The 21,494-nt window shown below is 20.7% G+C and overlaps 1 protein-coding gene across 2 annotated transcripts in view; it reads right to left on the bottom strand.

Annotated features, from left to right (window-relative positions):
• LOC122717738 (cardioacceleratory peptide receptor) overlaps positions 1 to 21,494 on the bottom strand; it is an 86,797-nt gene that overhangs the window by 47,238 nt on the left and 18,065 nt on the right. Inside the window, exon 1 of one of the 2 annotated variants that reach the window (XM_043942108.1) lies at positions 20,210 to 20,249. The exons of the other annotated variant lie outside the window; for it this stretch is intronic. Coding sequence (XP_043798043.1) covers positions 20,210 to 20,212 — 3 coding nt within the window. The 5' untranslated portion in view covers positions 20,213 to 20,249. Of the gene's footprint in view, positions 1 to 20,209; positions 20,250 to 21,494 lie in introns of those variants that run through there. 2 annotated transcript variants of the gene reach the window in all.

Genomic DNA, 21,494 nt, shown 5'->3' with positions numbered 1-21,494 from the left:
AAAATTAGATTAAGTTAGAAAGAATAAAATTTTATGAGCCAAATTAAACAGAGAGATTTTACGAGATATCATAAGATGCACATATTTGATTCAGAAGAGGCATTTTATAAATCATTTCTATATTTAATTTCTTTATTTTTCTATGTACGCTTATATCAATGTAAAACTTGGTACAGTAATTCATATGCATGATAAAGTAGGATTAGGTTATATAACTTCTTTATCTCTTTATATGCTTATCAATATAAAACTTAGTAAAGTAACTTGTATATATGACAAAGTAAATTAGATTAGAGTATATGTATATTTTTCGTGAAGAAAACTGAAACTTATATTTTGAATAAATGTTCTATCCCACTAAATCTCTTGAAGTTTTATCAATCGAATTTCATGAATGTTGTAAAATAAATTAGTTTAGATTTACTTAAGTAGGTTAGATTATATTATCATCTAAATTAGTTTAAATATATCTATATCAAATTTGAGAATTAATTAATTCATATATTAATTCAAATGTATTCATTAATTTTAATAATATTAATTTTTAAGTAATTTATAATATTTTAAAAAAGTTATACCATTGCATATATTAAATAAAATATGTGTACTACTAAAAATTAGAAACAAAAATTAATACAAAAAGAAGTTTCTATATTTTATTTTACTTGAATGAACTCTGATTATAAAACATATCAAAACGTTTATATTACTGTAATTTTTAATGTAATTATAATATAACTTATAATTTAATATAATTAATAATATTTCATATTTAATCATAACGATAAATATTATTATAACGTTTTATTATAAAAAATTTCATTGAAATTCATTTCATTTTATACATGATACATTGATTAAAAATTTGAATTTCAAATCTTATTTTCTGTTTTTTTAATTTAGTTTGAAGTTAATTAGAATTAATTTAATAAAGATAGATATTGCAAAACCACATAATTGTACTTCAATCACTATATTCTTTTATATATTCTTTTTATATATTTTTTTATATATAAAAATTGATTTTATATATTTGTAAAATTTTTTAATTTTCCAATATCTGAAAATTTTGATTAAATGAAAAAATTTCCAACATAGAAGAAATAAATATATCGTGTATATCAAATTATTCGAATAAATTGATTTTAATTAAATTTTCACCGATTGTGAATCGCGCTTTATTTAATTTATTTTTTCATATTTTTAAAATGATATTTGATCAAAAAAATTCTAATTTCAATGAAAGTTTATGTGTGTGTATGTATGTGTATGTGTTCAAATACTTTTGCAAACAATGTAAATAAAAATTTAAACAAGAAATTTGCTTCTATTTAAGAAGCATGCAAAAAAAAGTTAATCACGAAATAAAAAATATTTAATTTTTGGATGAATATCGAATTATTTTCTTACAAAGAAATATGATAAATATTAAATTTGAAATTTAACATTCTTTTCAGAGAGTTTTTTATATTAACAAAGTATATCGAATTCAATTAGTATACTTTATATTATATATTCCTTTCTACTATCGGTTATCCATAAGCTCAAGATAACTAGAACACAACAAAAATTCAGGAAAATAAAAAGAAGAAAAAGTAGTCTCAGTCGACAGTTATGATTGATTAGAAATCAATGTTTGACCAAGAAGAGGATCGTATCATCGTATAAAGATTCAAACTTTCGATAAACAAGCACATAAAGAAGATCTTTCAATAAAGAAAATATATCATAATAATATATCGAATATTTAAAATAAATAAAAAAATAAAAATATTAAATAATTAAAAAAAAATGTATAAATAAATAAGTAAATATATAATATATTAGATTAGACTTTTTTTTATTAAATAAAAAGTTTTTTTTATTGTTTATCTTTAATTTCTATTACTTTTACTTTACAATAATTTATTTAACTATTTAAAGAAAATATATTATAATAAGTTTGAATAAAAATTGAAATTTTCATTTATTTTAACGATATTATCGATATTTATCGATATCTATGGTGTCAATTCTAAGTTGAATACCAATAGTTAAGTGGCGTTAGTGTCGCGTCATCAGTCGCCATAATGTTAACATAACGTGTTAACATATCGTGTATTTACATTGAAAAGAAAAATTTTTCAGCACGTGTATTTTGGTTTTAACAGTGACTTAAGCAAAAGTAGCAAAAAGTTAAGAAACTGAAGATTGATACAACTCTCGAGGGGCTAGCCACTTTTCTAACGAAAAGAATTCGCCACGACATGTAAGGAGAAATATGACTCTGCTTAGCCTCCGGGTCGAACCACTTTTTCCTTCACGTTTTCTTGGATGTATTCTTGCCGCGATAGGTGTCGCCGACAATTTATCACGTCACTAGTGACGATCGATCAGTGATTTAATGGGATGGAAAGGTGAAATACAGTGTGGAATTTCGTTGATTTTGCGTGATGCTTGTGAAGATTGTTTCTGTTTTCGTTTTTTGATACGAGAAAAGATTTATTAACCTTCAAATTTAAAAAGCTGATCTGATTACTTTTTATCCACTTTTAATCGCTTTTGTTGTAGAATTATTATGGATAATAAATATCAATTACAACATTAAAAATGTAAGTCAAAAATGAATTAAGTTGGCTGAGCAACGAGAATTAAATAATAACTTTTATGATTTTTAGAAATTTATGAAGAGAACGATATTTGATCAGTTTTAATTATAAAAATTATTCAATTATATCTCTTTAATTCAGTTAAAATGGTATTAAATCTATTTTTTTAAAATTAATCACACGATTACGTAGAAAATATTGATAATAAAAACATTTCATAGAATTGTAACTATCGATTATCGAAAATATATTCATATTGTTTTATTGATAACATATAGATATTTATCAATAATAAAACAATTTTACTTTTGAAGCGTTGAACGCAAATAGATTACAGGTTATTATATAATTTCTATTATTATATAACGTATTAAAAATCTTTTAACAAAGATTTAAGATCAATCAATAAATTACAATAATTATTCGAATGTTATTCGATCTCTAATAATGATAGTTTTCCTAGAGGAATCGTAACAACCGGTTCGCAATACAATTGAATTCCATAGGATGGAATGCAATCTCGAATGTTGCAGCAATCAACCAATCTGCCATCAGAAAAGGATCAACCGTGGCGCAAATTGATGCGATACGATTCCTATGGGAGCAATAAATTAGAAACGGAATTCTTACGAGATTTTTATCAATGTGTATATAGTGTCTTTGAATTTTTATCCAACAAGCAATAGTTAATAAAAATTATCAAAATTTTGAGGTTAGATTAATTATAAATATAATTTAACATTAAATAATATAAAATCATTTATCTTTTTTTTGAAATTAAAGTCGAGCCACGTTGGATTAAAATTCTTCGTCGCAGTTAATGCAATATTAATTAATTACAACATCTTTTAATATTTTGAAAATTAAATACATTCTACAAATGTTAATATTAGAAATGATTTAATATCATTATGATATCTTTTAATAATCGGATAATAGATGATTAAATAATAGATGATTGATTGGATAATTTTTAATCTCCATTAAGTTTAAATATTACGAAATAAACGCATGATAAAGTGAAAATATTATTTTTAAATAAATTATTTTTGTTTGGAAAATATATATTTACGATTTATGTGTAAATTATAATTCGTAGATCATATATTTGATCTGGGCAAAATATTAATACTTTTAACAATAAATAATTTTTAATTAATATTAATAGTATTAATTAATATTTAAAAAATCATAATTATGAATTTCAATGATTTGCTTGTTATTTTCCTCATTATCATTTTTTTTTATTTTTTTTTTTTTTTAAATCTATGATTTTATATAATTTTAAAAATTTGAATAATTTACTATTGTAAGAAATGTATAAATTCTAATATGTTATTATTATATATATATTTATAATAAATTTTTATACATTATTACAATATGCATTTTTACTTCAAATATCTCGAACTTCAAAACAATTGAAATATTTTTGATAAAATTTAAAATGTATGATAAATAATCATACATTGTAAAAAATTATAGATTATTAATTCGCTGTTAAGCGAATATTTTAATCTTCTGTAGATTAATATTTAAATATCCATTAAAATTCATGCAAAATCTCAGATTTCTGTTTCGGTTCGATTTATTATATTTATTTTCACTTGATTTCAATCCACCTTATTACATCGATTTTACATTCTCGATTTTTCATTTCTCATATGATATTCGAATTAAATACATGTAAATGAAGATATCGATCGTTTTAGGAAGATATAATCAACAAATCATCATTTTCAATATTGATCATTTTTAATTTATAATTTAATTAAAAATAGAAAATGTACATGTAATGTAGTAAGAAATAAAGGAATATAAAAGATTTGCATTATTCAAAAAATTCATATTCTAGAAGAACTAATATTTTCATTATATCTCGAATATCTCGTGGCAACAAAACGCACAATGGAAATCCATGTACTTTAATATTAAAATTTCACTTAAAAAGAGAAATATATTTTATGAGAATGCCTCTTAAAAGCGTGCAATTTATATGATATTTGGGAAAAAATGTATTCAATTGTATTAGGATTACTTTAAAATTTTTGTATGATAAATTATATTTATTTATTTTTAAAATTATCAATTTAGAAAATATTTTAATTTGAATTTAAAAACTTATTATATGAAAGACAAGGAAAATATAAGAAATTTGACATAATGTGTAAAAAATTGAAAAATACAATCATAAAAAATAAAAAAAAACAGTTATTAATAACAATCAATCAAATCAATTAAGTGTGATAATTTTAACTTTGCTTTTCAATGAACAAGAATATTGAATTTATTGAATAGAAATAAGAAATTTTAATTAATTTCAATAAAGCTGTAAAATAATATTCTTATCAAAAATTCAATCATTTCATTTGCATCTAATATATTTTATATAATTTTTTCTTAGATTTTAATCTTGATTATAAAATTAGGGTCATTCATCTTTTTTTATATTTTTAATAAAATAATTTTTATTACTTCCAAGTTTTATTAATTATTATTTTTATTAATTAATAATATAATCATATATTATTTATTATTAAATAAATTAATATTATTAATATATTATAATCATACATTATTAATTTATATTTATATCCTTGTTTTGTTTAGATTATAATGTAGATTTTTATCAAATATCCAGAATTTTTTATTTAAATCATCTAATGTGATAATTTATATAGGAGTGTTTTAAATAAGCTTCTGAATATCAAGATTTATATCAAGAGAGTTGCCTGGAATATAGATAAAAAAGTAATGAAATATTATATCATATTATAATATAAACTATATATATCAACATGTATTAATAATTAATAAAATTTGCAATCACATTTCGTCCAAGTTTTTATAAATTGAAAAAAAAATGAAAAACACCGAAAATTATAAATGATCCTAATTTTTTCATCAAGGATTATATTTTCTTTATTGCGTACACTAAAATAATTAATTAGTCTAAATTTGTCCAGATAATTTTACTGCAATTTTACTGTAAGAGATAATTTTACTATTTTCCTTGTTGCCTGAACTAAAAGATATCTACGAATTAATAATTAAATAAATGAATCTGCTAGTACAAGTGAACGACGCGTCGTCTCGTTTTCATCTCGAGAAGATCGAAATACAAGCACAAGAAGGTTATGTATAAATGAGGAGATAAAGTCATCAAAGGGAATATTGAATTTTACGTTTGTATTGGGATTAAAACGGCTGATGCTCACCTTCCACCGGAAGAGAACTTCCGCCATCATTCGAGACGTAAGATTCCCCCAGGCAAATTTCACAGGAGTCACGGTTATCGATTTAATAAAGATTCCACAAGTACAAGCATAATTTGCAATTCAAAGCCTATTTCTCGTCCTTTAATCGCTTTTATGCTCGTTTTTTAATTATAACTTATCGATTAAAGTTTAATGAACAGAGAAACGAAATGAAAAGTTGAGATAAGATGGCCCATTAAGAATTAATAGATGATATTTTCTATAGGTGAGAATAAATGTAAGAGATATTTAAACAGTAATTTTAGCGTAATAAAATATCGGTTTTTATATGATATTGAGATTTTTTAATATTTCCAGTGTATTGAATAATGAATTTTTTTAAGAAATATTATATAAAATTTTTTTTTGAAAAATAATTTTTCAGGTGATATGAGTGACATGAAAAAGATTGATGTTTGATTGTTTTTATATATATATTTTTTTATTTAAATGAATATGAAAGTTTTTATTTCAATATAATAAAACATTCATAAACATATTTTCAGTATCATTTATTTCATCTCATAATTTTTGTTGGAATAAATTTTCATATCATAAATATCATTCTATATTTAAGTATATCTTGGAAAAACTAATTTATAATTATAAAAAAAAAGCGTTTTGAAATCATTGACTTAAATCTTATCCTACATAATTATTAAACAATAAATACTCGCTTCTTATTATATATATATTAAAAGACATGTTTAAGACTCAAGCAAAAAAGCCAAATTTTCTTAATTTTATTGAACAACAATAACAATTGAAGTTAAGTGAAGTTAATTGAAGAACGGATCAACTATAATAGCGAATAATAATAAAGTTATTTAATGTTATTTATTTAAACATTTTTAAATGAAGTAATTATTTAAAATAACTTTATTCGAAATTTTAATCTAGTTTTTATTAAGTAATTATTTTTTCAATGGCTTAATACTGAACTTTACTTTCAGAAAATATCGACAATGAATATGCGCCCTCTATCGAGTAACTATTACATATCCCTAAATTCATCGAATGTTAAACGTCTCACGCATAAAAATACTCATAACCTCAAAAATTCCTGTCCCTGTAAAAAAGTGATGACTATACGTTAATCGGCTATTAAAATTATATAACTTATGCATCAATTGTCTCATCGCGAAATTACAATAATTAGGTACAAGAAACACGTGGTTCTCGTCTATTGTATTATGTATTCCTCGTTTGTCGCGACAGTTTGGTAAATGCAAGCCAACTTTCGTGCAAATTCTGTGTACAGTTGGTGTATAACCCAGTGTATGTACGTATATAATGGTTATTCGTATGTACCTCTCTATTCCCGAGGAAGGCTAATGAGATTCAAAGTAGCATGGAATTTAATAATGTCGGAAATTTCACGAGTGCATAGAATGGCAGACCAAAAATTTCGATTAAATGATCATTCAATACCGAGTTATTCATTGTTTCGTTGAACGGACCATGAATTTTTATCTTGTAAATAAATTTTCGGTCAAAATCAGATTTTTAGTTTTGATGAATTGGTTTTTATATTCTTATCTGGATTAATTTGAGGTTAAGGTTATATTGAAAAAACAGAACATGATGATTTTGTAATTTGAGATATAATAATTATTTTTGATAATTATAATGAGATTATTCAAGATATAATTTTATATTTTATATTTATAATGATTTTCAAATATTTATTCAAATTAATAAAATTTGAATTATATATTTATTTTTTTATTATTTATTATTTAATTATTTAATAATTTATATTCTATATTTCATATTCCATCAATAATGAACTAGCAAATTTCTATGGTTCAAAAATGGGACCACCATGGTAGTCACAATGATACATAATAACGAGTAGTTGAGATTCACGAGCAATTGTAAATCATCAGCCACATGACACATGGACGTCATATAATTCTCGATACAACTGGTTGAAGCGGCAGCTCGTTAACAAAGCTCGTTATAACGTCATTGTTGACCAGCTTTCTGCATAGATGCAATCATTTAAACTACGATGTTTCAATGATGTATCACACAATAATTGATAAATCATTTCAACGCGATTTAATCTCTTTGATCATCATATTTTGACGTTTTGTCAATTTCCGTTCCATTAAGAAATATATAGTAATATAAGTATGTACAGTCAAGAGCAAAAGTATTTGTCTTCATAAAGAAATTTCCTCATTTCAAAAATTTTAATTCTATTAAATATTTATATATAGAGTGTTATTACTATCTCATGTTTTTCTAGAAAAAAAATATACAGAATAAAATTATTAAAATTTAACATATAAATAAAAAAATGATAGAAAAAGTTGTATTGTATTTATTACTATAATGATTCATATAATTTTTTTGTAATTGTAAATTTTTTGGAAATTTCAAAATGATTTTTAATATTTTAAATAGAATATATTAAATAAATTTAATATTTATAAATTAAATAAATTTTGTTATAATAATAAATTTGATAAATTTTAAATTAAATAAGTTTTTTTACATTATGTTTCAAAACAAATTCAAGCATATGTCATACAACATGACAGAATAATAATATATTAAAAATTAAATATTTCATAATTTAAAATTTTGCTCTTGTACCATTACGAAATAATACTAAAAAAAAAAAAACAAAAAAATATTAAAATTTTAATTGTAGATTTTATCTCATTAAAATCATATTTTTATTGCTGCATAATATATATAATCAATTGTGCATATATTCACAAAATTTCAACATAAAATAAAAATTACAATTTCTAATTAGAAAAACTAAAATTTCTTTTATTTTAAAAAATTATATAAATAAATATTTAAAAAATTGAAATTAAAACATTTCATTATACTCTTATATATAAATTTTCAGTTAAAATCAGAATTTTTAAATAGATGATTTTTCTAGTACATGATTTTTCTAGTCGAATATTTTTGCATCTGATTGTAAGTACATTTATGTCTTACCTAATACACTTTTTTTCTACTTTTAGTTAACGTTTTAATGAATGCATATAATTGACGTTTAATTATCTGCTTGTGTCAGATCAATTATAATTTACAATTTTAATTTGTAAATAAATTATAATTATATATTTCGAATATGTATAATTTATTATTAATAATAATATTTCTTCGCCAACTGATATAAACAGGCTTATTTTTCTGTCAATTATAATTTGTAATTGTAATTTGAAATTAAATCCTAAATTTGCAAATAGATTATAATTTTCCAAAAATGTATTTTCTTTTTTATTATTTTTTTTATATATTTTATATATTTATTTTATATATTTTTTATTATTTTCTTTTTTAGTCTCTTTCAAGCAACTGTATTTAAATTCTAATCCTATTACATAATATCTCAATTATGAGATTGTTTTTATTGAAAACAGCAATTATCACATTTGCATGCCAAATACTTTTATATATAAATTAGTTTTTTTCTAATTTCTAACTTATCATATATGACATTTATGACATTTATATACTTATATATGACATTTGGTAAATCAAATATATTTAACTTCTTGAAAAATAATTTAGAAAAAATTTTTAATGAAATGAAAAGTTAATCCTATGAATACTAAAATCTATAGTAGACGTTATCAAGACTTAAAAATAACGGCAGTTTATAACAAAGGCTATTATATACCAATAAAAATTAAGAAAGTTCTTTATAATATCTCAAAAAGTAGTAAATAAAGTAAATAAAAACTAAAATTTTTAAATTTTAGATCCATCCTTTCTCTCTTAATAGTCTCTTCAAATTTTGGATCGATCAGCAATCTTTTGAAATTATAGTTAAAAAATATCTAAATTTATATATTTACATTTTTATTAAATTATTTAATAAAATTTTTTATTAAATATTTTTAATACAAATGTCCCTTTATATCATTGCAAAAAATTTGCAAAATTTTAATTTTGAATAATCAATGGCCCGTAATTAATGCATAGACTTTTTTGTTTTCTATAAATAATATGTAAATTACAAATAAAAATGAAAATTTTCCTAATCATGATTTAACATATGATCTGGTGACAAAGTATTAATAAACACAGACTCAATAATAATTTATTTAACAATATTAACAATATTTCCAAAAACAAACATATTTCCATATAAAGAATTGTATTCGTGCAATCTCTTTTTTCTGTTTTACTCCTATAATATTTATTACTCTCAGTTCTCAGAATATATAATTGTGTATTATAGATGTAGAAAATGTTAAGTGTATATTATTATATTTAATGTAACATCGGTTACATTAGAGGATATAATAGAATATAATAGAGGATATGTGAAGTCTTCTACAAATTTGTAAAAATATTTAAAAATAAGCGACATATTTTAAATAAACATTATATAGGTACCATGCATAAATAAATATATTAGTATAATATATTATACTACATATACATATAAAGGATACTTAAAAATTCATATATTTGAGAAAGATATAAAAATTATTATTTAAATATTTATTATTTAAATTATTATTTAATAATTTTATTTAATTATTTTACTTGTTACCAAAATCATAAGATGATAAAGATGTTCTTTCATAAATGATAAAATTGTAAGGAAATGAAATTTGTTTTGTACTAAATAAATCCAAAAACAATAAATCTTTTAAAAATATTTATTAATATATGAATAATGTTAATATGATATTACATCTAAATATTTTAACATTGAAATTTAAATTTTGTTTTATATTATTATAAAATAAATTAGAAATTATAAATCTTATTTTAAATATTCATTAGTACTATTTTATTTACAATTTTGGAAAATATTCATTATTATAATTTTACGAAGAACATAGATAAATCGATGAAAAATAATTTTTTAAAACATCAACGATTTTAATCTGATCTTTTACGAAAAAGACAATATTTTTAGAATAAATCACTGGTCCAATGCCAATATTATTATTCTTTTGAAAGCTCTAAATTATAAGATTAATATTTCTTCTCTAATAAATAACATGGAATTTTGCGTGTCTCACACAGAATTATATCGTAATATATTATGATTTACGATCTGTCGTAGAGTTAACTCATGTTTGAAAAATTGATTCTCTTCTTTTATCATATGTCACTGACCAAAAATTTTTTATCATCCTTTTATTCTTTCTCTTAATTGAATCGTCTTTTAATTTTTTATTAATTATAAATTATCGTTAAAAATATCAATAATAATTTCTTTGAATTTTATAAATTTTTGACAAAACAATTTTTTAATCTATTTTCTTTAAATACTCTTCTAAATACTTTCTTTAAATAAAAAAAAATCTTTGATTAATTTACGTCTAATTTCAGTAATAAAATAAAATAAAATATCAATAATAATAATTTCATCAGTTTATTAAATTCTTGATAAAAAAATTTTCTAATCCATCTCTTCAAAATATTTGAATTTTAAGGTTAAAAATTCTAAAAAAAAAAAAAAATTTTTTTTAACCAAAGTGTAAATAAATTTAAAATGGCAGAAAATGATAATTGTTAATTTTTTTTTTTCAGAGGACGTATAAGTTAAATTTATCAACTATCTCATTAAAAGTTTTCGTTTCAAACGAATGAATAATGACATTTTCTATTCGCATAATAATTTCTCATGCACAACGAAATAATCAATAATATACATAATTAATAATGTTTTATATAAGCAACAAATAAGCACTTTTTATAAGCAACAAATTAAACATAACGCGCTGTTTTCGAAAAATTTCCTCGATATTGCGATAATAAAATGAGAATTTGCTGAGTAGTTTGCTTAATATTTAAAAAATGATTTTTCAGACCAAAAAATATTGTTTTTTATGCGGTATGTAAATGCATAAAATATTAAATATTTACATTTTTTTGCATTTGCATATGCAGATATTTTCATTTCTGCCACAAGAACAGAATTGTAAATAAATTTTTTAAAATAATATTTATCTAGTTATATAAAGAAATAACGAATCTATAGGATAAACAAAATAATTTTGATATTTTATCTTATTTAATAATAAGAAAAATTTTTAGATAAGAATTGAAATTAAATTACTTTTAATATTTTTATTGTTGAATATGATTTAATTCTATAAAAAAAATATTATTTTAAATTATATTTGTAAATATACGATGAATTAAATAATTTAATCATTTTGAATATTTCATCTGATTTTGATAATAATAGGAATTGTTTTGAAAAATTAAATGCACTATTAATTGCACTTTTTAATCTTAGTATTATTGAAAACAAACGAAATATTTTAAATAATCAAATTATTTTATTCACTTTGCACATTTTCATATCATCTCATAAAAAAAAATATTTTAAAATGTGTATTTCATTAAAATACTTAGACACTTGATAATATTAATAGTATAATTATGGTATTATTAGTTTATTTTTTTAGTAAATTGAAACACTTGAAATATTATTTTATTAAGAAAAAATTTTAGTTTTATAGCATCTTTTCATCTTATTAGAAATTTTTTTCACTTCTTTTCAAAAGAAAAATATAAAATAATAAAATATATAGAATATAACGATATAAAAAATTCAAATTTGAAAAACTATAACTTATCTAATTAGAAATGGATTAAAACTTGATTTTTAAATTTTCGAAATTCGAAATTGGTAATTTTCCAAATTGATAATATTTCAAATTAAAATCTTAACAAAATTTGGAATATTTCAAATTTAAGTTCATAATTATTCAGTCAAAAATAATAATTTATTATATTTACAAAAATTATTCTATATTAGAATTTTAAGAATTTCATATCACAAAATTAATAGAAAGTTTTAAGAAAAATTAAATTAGATTAGAAAATTAAATAAATAAAATAGAAATAATCTTATTACAAAATTTTTATAACTATCAACATAAATTTTTTTTTTTATTTCAAAATTTCAAGAATTTTTAAATCACAAAATTAAAGAAAAGTATCGAAAGATTAGATAAAATATGAATAATTAAAATAGAAATAAATTCATATTATGACAAAATTCTTATAATTTATTTATACAAATTGAAATGTTCTTTTAAATTAGCAAAAAGTTTAACTTAAGTTAACTTTTCAAAATTTCAAAGAAAAGACTTTGAAATTTTTTTTTCGTAGAATTAATTTCTTAGTTTTACATATTTCTAATTAAAATATGAATCAATCTCCCAATTTCAAAATCCAATAATTTCGAATGATTGAAATTGAATCTATAGACAGTTTGGCTAATGAAAAAAAAAAGCTTTCAATTCTTTCTCTTTTCATAAAAAAAAAAAACAAATCAAATTGGATGGTTGATAATTCGATAACGAGGTGATTGAATTTACGTTCGTTCAAAGACTAGCTACCGAACTCGTAAGTTTAACAGATTATACACTAGTTTAGTATGCCACGAGAAAGTATTAATTTCCATCCATAAAATCGACCAAGTACTCAGAGCGACCGTATAATTAATTTTATCGCCATCATCTGACCAACAGAAGAATTTATCGTGACCAGATTAGCTCTGACTTATGATTCGTGTTACTTTAATCTTTGAACATAGTGCAATGTGCAACAATTTTCAAAGAAAGTGTGTTTTGAAAATTAATTAATTAATATTGGAACTTTAATGCGTATATAAATTTTTGTTATTATATCTTATATATAAAATATGTTCATATATTCTAATATAATTTAAATAAAATTAAAATGATAATAAAAATAAATTAATATATGTAACTGTATTAGGAAGGAAATATGTCTATAAGATACTTTTGATTTTAAAATGTAAACACATAAGTGATGAATTAAAAAAATGTTTAGATTAATTATTATTTATTAGCAATTTAAATTAACAATTAACATTAATGGTTTTTATTAATTAAAATAATAATAATAATAATAATAAAACTAAATTTCTAAAGCTGTATAAAAAATAAACAGTTTTTATTTCAATTAAAAGTTATTATTAAATTATGAAAAATGAATATTAATAAATTAATTTTAATCAAATGTGTTACAATAATAATATATATAATGACTAACATTTTTGAGAAACGTAGATATATATTATGAATTTTATAAAAATAACATATGAAGAATATTAGGTTTCCACGTTTGTTCAAATGATTTTGCTCATTATAATATAAAATGAAAAAGATAATAAAGAAATAATATGAAAAAAAAAACAATAGAAAATACAAACTCATAAAATGGAGAAAAAGTAATATTTTATTCTGTTTACCTGTTTATTTCAAATCATAAAAAATACAGTTAGTCATAAAAATATCATATTAAATATTTGATAAATTTTATGAAAAATTAATAAAAAAAATAAAATTTTATTTTATTTTATCAATAAAATTTTATTTTATTAATAAAATTTAAGTTTATTTTAAAAATTAAATTAAAACAATTTACTATCATTTTGACGTATACAGGATATTATATGTAAATTTATCTATATATCTCTATTGATATAATATTGAAATATTTTGGAAAAATTAAATAATTTGATAGAATATATCATTTGATATAAGAGATTTTTTCTACGTTGAGTCATAAAGATTATTTGTAGGTCAACTTTATTTTTTTAAATAGAATCATATCTTTATAAATGCACAAAACAATGCAAATAATCTTAATCTCTAAACAAAATTATTGAATTATTTATGCCAAAAAACCATTAGTTCAGGAGATATTTTAACTTCAATTTTTTAAAATTTATGATATGAAAAAATATCCTAATAATATTTTATTTTCCTCGTCTTTCATGTACTAAATTCTACAAAATTAATTATCAAAAACTATCTCAAAAATTAAATTAAATTAATAATTTTCTTAACATAACTGATTTAATGATTGAATTAATAAACTGATTTAATAATTTTTTTATAATTTATATCTAATTGCGTCTTTCATGCATTTAAAAGAATATGATTCTAAAAAAAAAAAAATTGACTTTCAAATGCTGCGACTCAAAAGAAAAAATCTTTCTTATCAAATAATTTTTTCAATTTTTATTTAATACTTAAATATTTTTTACTTAAATACTTAAATATTTTAATAATTTTAAATATTATTAATTTCTAAATGGTTTCATTCTATTTATTATATATATATATTCGTTATTTCATTTCTTAATGATAATATTCGTCCTTGCAATAATTTAAAAAAAATAAAAAATAAAAAATATTTGGTTAAAAATTAATCATGCAATATTAAGAAAAATCGAATATTTTTAAAATCAATTATATATGTATAATATATCTCGCACGTATATTTTATAGATCGAATATTAATAAAGCTCAATTATTCTTTTTTTTTTTTTCAAAAAAATTACGTTAACGTACATATTATAAAAAATTATAACGACTTCTTTTTTTTATCTTTTCTTTTTTTTTTTTTTATTTATAAAGATATTAAAAATAGAAAGAAGAATGATGTTATATCGTGATATTTACGATATTTAAATTCCGTGGAAGCAAGAGGGCGCTGGATGATCATAAAATTAGACTTCTAGTCGTCATATTAAAAATAATGGTGCATGTAAAGACGCATGTGTAGTGTGGACAGTAAAAGTATCGACTTTGTCAAATGATAAACGGTTACTTTTATCAGTAATTTGTGCGATTATTAGTTAACTGTCATGTTAACGAACAAGGTCATTTTATCAAAAAAGGTAATTCGATCAACTATTATTGTCGAAGTAAAAAAATATAACCTGAACAACATCGTGTTTCAATGTCTATTCGTGAATATCATTATTTGAACTGAAATTGCGAGTAACGAATAAGCTTCGAGCAAGCTTTTTGCTTATAGTCGAACATAGTTAGTTATATCATCGGTTCAATTGTAAATTTATTTGAAACCTCAAAATGACTGGTTTGCGTGAAAATAAAAAACTGTTGACTCGTCTCTACTAAATCTTCGGGTACTTTATATATACTACTTATATACAGAATGTTTTATACATTTTTAGTAAAAAAGATAAATGATAAAAAAAAACTTCACAAAGGAAAAAAGTTGAATATAATAATTTATATTTTTTTATGACTTTCTTCATAAATATAACTACAAACCAAAAATTTGATAAATGGCAAGTGCATTTACTTTCCTTATAGAATTATATGTATTTATACAATAAGATATAGCATTTAAAAAATCAAAATTTTATAAAATATCTTACAAAATTATAAGATTGTAATCATATTTTGAATTTAGTGAAAAAGAGAAAAGAATTATATAGAAAAAATTTAAATGGAATAGTAATATTTATTTTTTCATAATCTCTTTGTTAGTAAATATATAGTGATATTTAATATTTAATAAATATAAATGCATTTTCTCTTAAATTGAATTATTTATTTTTGAATAAAGATATAATATAAATTTAAAAAATAAATATTTCATAAAATATCTCTTATTTTTTTATAAATCATGCTTTTTTAATAGAAAAAAACATTCTACATATTATTTAATTATAAACAGACTTCAAATTCTTTAGAAAATAGAGAAATTAAATAATAAAAATATTTATTATATTACTTGTGGTTTTCTAACAAAATGATCGAAAAGATTTCTTAGAGAATTATCCGAGCAAAGTTGGGCCAAAGTAATGACCAATTCCGCTATCAAATAATCGAGCCAGCTGATAAGGAATAGTCACAGCGAGGGAAGATATATGGGGCAGATGAAAGATCTGTCTTTTTTTTTTTCTTTCTCCTCTATCTTAAGAGATGCTGGAATCCTCCAAGTTCATTCTCTCCAAGCGACCGTAAACAACTCCATTACGGTTTTCTATCTTCGAGATCACTAGAATACCCGGAGAAGTGATCTTAAGATCGTAAATATGTCTTCCTTCTACGTTTTCTTTTTATGTGGTTGTAATATATCAAAATCAGACTCTATCATAAAGACAAATCTTAAAACCTTGATTTTTGAATTTGAAGAAGTTATCTCAAAACTCTTGAAATCGGAAATTTGAATTTTTTTTAAGTTTTTAAATTTTTTAAATTCTCTGAAAACTCATTATCAAAAAACTCATTAAATTCTCTTAAAATTTTTTTTCGATAAATTAGATGAAAATGATATATTTTTTTATTATCATTTTTCGTTTTTTCTAATGCTATTATCAAAATATTATAAAAGTATATATTAAACAAAAACGGAGGATATTTGAACTGGAAATTTTAGTAAAATATTTATATATATTATATATTATATATTTTATAAAATTTAGTTATTTTATAAAATATTTGTTGATGCACGAACAATACAGTTGTAACAATGTACTCACTGCATTTAATTAAGAAAGTTCCCAATCTAGTATACATGATCGCACCCGTATAACTTTCTTGATTCGTAAATGTTTACTTAATAATTTGATTGTCGATTATAATAAGATTATAAGTTCAATTTTGGTTTTCGTATGTAATCTTGTTCAATTTTACAGTAATATCTTCACTTTCCAAATTATTATCTTTTACTATTTTAATATCCTTAATTATGATTGGTTGTTAATGAATATTTTTTTTTTTTTTTTTGAAAAAAACTTATTTCTGTCCTATAAATTTTTTCTTTAAATTCAGTCTATTCTTATCATTTTAAGTTTGAGTTAAAATTTTGATGCAAGTGTTGACTAAATTCTTCTAATTATAAAAAAAAGAAAAGATAAAATAAATATAAAAAGATAGCAAAATAGGTTTAAGAGATTAGGTTAAGTTAGATTAAGTTAAATTAGGTTCAAAATCATTAAAGCTACATTTATATTAGACAATTATATCAATTAATTATTAATCAAGTCAAACAATTTCAATATAAATTGTGACTGAAAATTAATTTATACAGCAATTTGATTAAAAATTGTTTAATGTACTTTTTTCAAAAATTTATAATCAATCTTTTCTCTCAAATAATGCTCAAATAAAGTGAACAATTTATATAAAAACTTTTGAATGATTTAATTTTATTTTGCAGTAAAATTTCTAAGAACATGATTATTAATTATTTTTTTAAATTTTTAAAAAATAAAAAAAATATTAATCAAAATTATATTAGAAAATATTTATTGTATTTATCGAAATGAATTTCTGACAATAAATAATTTTATTCATTCTTAATTTTTTTTATTATAAAATGTTTAGATTTTATTACTGCATTTATCATATTAAAAGAAATATTTTGAACTCACAAGATGAAAAATGAAAATTTAAAAAATGATTTTATATTAATATCTGTTATATATTCAAATAAATATGGTTAATATAATTTAATATAATAATAAATTATTATTATTATTATAATTTAATATAATAATAAATATATTTTAATTGCTATTGTCGTCTGCTAATAAAATTTTTACTTTATATTTTAAATTATTTTTTCATTTGTTATCTTGATAATATATAATATTTGAAAACTAACCGTTGACATATATTCGTGTTTAAGTAAATATCAATTTTGTTAAAATCTTTGTTGATAAATATATTATATTTTGTTATAAATAACACACTATTAGAGACCACCAAGTGATTAATCTTAATTATGTAAAAAATAAATTTTGATAAAAGTATAATTGCATAACTATATAACTCATAATGATAATATTATCATTTAATGGAAAAAAAAGACAAATATTTTTTAACAATAAATACATAATAACGTTATTTTCAAGAATATATCTTTCATTTAAGATCTTTTAATAAAATTTTACAAAAAAACAGCATAATAATTTCAAATTTCATATGTATCTTAATTTTTATTAAAATTAAAATTTTTAAGTTAGATAAATTTCTTCGTGAAATAATGTACGAAAAATTTTGTGTCGGATTGTATTTCTACGTGCGTGAAATATTTCGACGATTGAAAATAAAAATAAAAATAACATTCTTTTTCTTTCTTCTCGACTTCGTTCGCCATAAAACGAATTTAAAGTTTTAAAGTTCTCGGTACGAACGCAATTACTATGACCCCCTAATTTCGCGAGTTGATTACGCGCAAAAATCGTTTCTGAGGAAATCGTGCAAGGAGTTTGTAGCCGGTTCGCACGATCATGATCGAATTATATAATCAAAGATTAATTTATAAACTGTACATATTGTATACATACACAACTCAAAGAAAGTTATAAACTTCAAAGTAGAATTCGACTGCGTTCAATTTGGTCCAGATTTCATTGATGTGAACAAGTACGCGATAATTCGAGATTTATGCACCCTATAACATAAATCGTTGCTCTACGGTCACGACCATGTTTTCTATTCTCCAAGGCTGATGGTCGGTATATTTCACCGTCTGTGACATCAATCGTCGGCTCAGCGACACGAGATTCAATTAACAGGCTATAGGATTCAGTGAAGTGCTCAAGTTTTTGTGACATTTAGATAGATATATGATTTTAATCTAAAGAGTAGATGAAAAATCATCGTTTGCAAGTTTTTTTTTTATTTTATATACAATTTTATTATAGACGATTTATAAATGTTCACAATGCTTTCTAGGAATAATGTAATAGTCTAATTAGTGAAGAATTAATTAATTTTTTTAAAAATTAAAAAAAAATTGGTAAGTTAATTGAATTAGTATTTTAAGAATTATAGTATTTAAGTAATAATTCTCTCTTAAAAGGGAAACGATTCAGTTATTGGAGAATAAATTTTTAAAAATTAAGAAAACATGGAGTATATTATAATATTATAATATATATAATATATAATATAAATAATATAATATATATATAAATAATATAATATAATTATATTATTTTAAAAGAATGGTTCTCAATTTGTGTTGCATGTTTTTTGAAATTATTATAATCATTTTTAGTTTTTTTAGCTTTTATTTTAATATAATTATATTGCTATATTATATATTATATAATTATTATAAAATTAATCTTTAAAAATTAAAAAAGAAATAATTGAATTATTATTTTAAAATATAAATTCCTTTTGATTCCTTTAAACATATAATTTTTTATAGAACTGTGATTCAGGAATTTAGTTATTGAAAACTGAATTAACTTTTTAAAAATTATGAAAAAAATATGAAGTAATTGAAAATATTATTTATTTTATAACAGTGATTCCCAATTTGTTGAAATATCGATAATAATGATAATAATAAGAGGAAGAAAATATGGAAAATATATAAAAAATATATTTAAATCAGTATATTTGAAAACAAATTGAAATAAAATATATATATAGAAATATTTCTATATTCTGAATGGATATGTCTCGGTTCTAATTCAATAGTAAATTAATTCATTGCTTCAAAGGAAATTATAGCAAATATTTTATAAATTATAGCATATATTCAATGAAATGATGATACGTAATAATAAGATATTTTATCGAAAACAATATCTTCAGTATTTACCATTTTTCGAATGAAACGACTCGTAAGAGCTTAATTTTATCGCCCGCCTTTTTCCAGCATCACGTCAATGACCCTCTTCTTCCTCCTTCGCTTCTTCTCCCTCCATTCTTCATTCTTTCAACGCGACCGCGCATTCCTAGTAAAAATAAGCGAATTCCATGTGGATTTCTGCAATCAGTTGATGATGTGAGGTAAAGAAACATGTTGCGATGCTTTTATTGAGTAACCAAGAAAATGTCTACATAATTCGTTTTGTGATAGAAAAAAATTGTAGTTTCGAAAAACTCTGGTAAATTGTGAAAGTAATCGACACAAAATTTGAAAGTTATTTGGAAGAAAGTTAGATTCTAAATATGAAACTTTAATTATTATTTTCTAAGATATTAATAAAAAACTTTCACTACATATTGAATATTATACTATATACGTGATTAATACATTGAATATTTGATATCCAAATATTATTAATACAATCGTGTTCGATTATTGAGTAGTCAATAATGTTATAATAACAACATCAACCTTTATAATAACAGTATCAATCTCTATATTTATATTATAGAATGTTAGAATATTTATAGAATATATAAAATTTCAGTGACATGACAATTATAAAATATATTAACATAACAAATATGTCTGTGTAATAATTTTTCGTATATCTTGTAATTCTGCAAGATATTTTGTAATCAGATCACACAGTTTCTTTATTTCTTTATTACTAGTTTTATTTTAATTTATTTTATTTATATTTTAATTTCGATAGCCGAAAAATCATAATTATTAAAAAATTAAAAACATTCAATTATTATTATCCGTTATTCACTAGATTTGAGTTGAATTAGGTTAGGATAAGATATTATAGCACTCAACAATCGATAACAATAATTATTACAGTGAAGATAGTTATATTAATAATATATAAATAGATTATCAATATATATAAAAAAGTTTCTTTTGTTAATATTTCGCAATAATTAGTTGAAATTTTATATCTTGAATAGTCTTTCTCTCGTAACAATTCTTCAAATTCTTATTGATCCAATTGATTACTAGGATTTTTCGGAACTTTATTTTAAAAAATTATATATATGATAAAATAAATAATCATTTATGAAGATTATGTTTTACCTTGATTTACAAACAACTTGATTTATAAATAATTGAAATTGATTGTGGGTGAATTATATGTATACACTTATTAATACAAGATGGATGATTGGATGAATTTGTGATGAATTTATGATCGCTATATGCGTAGTAAGAAAAATATATAACAGGCGTC

This window comes from Apis laboriosa, unplaced genomic scaffold, assembly GCF_014066325.1.
Source record: "Apis laboriosa isolate Shangri-la unplaced genomic scaffold, ASM1406632v1 scaffold56_cov145, whole genome shotgun sequence".
In the NCBI taxonomy this organism is placed as follows: Eukaryota; Metazoa; Arthropoda; class Insecta; order Hymenoptera; family Apidae; genus Apis; species Apis laboriosa.
This window is presented reverse-complemented; position numbering and strand designations above follow the sequence as displayed.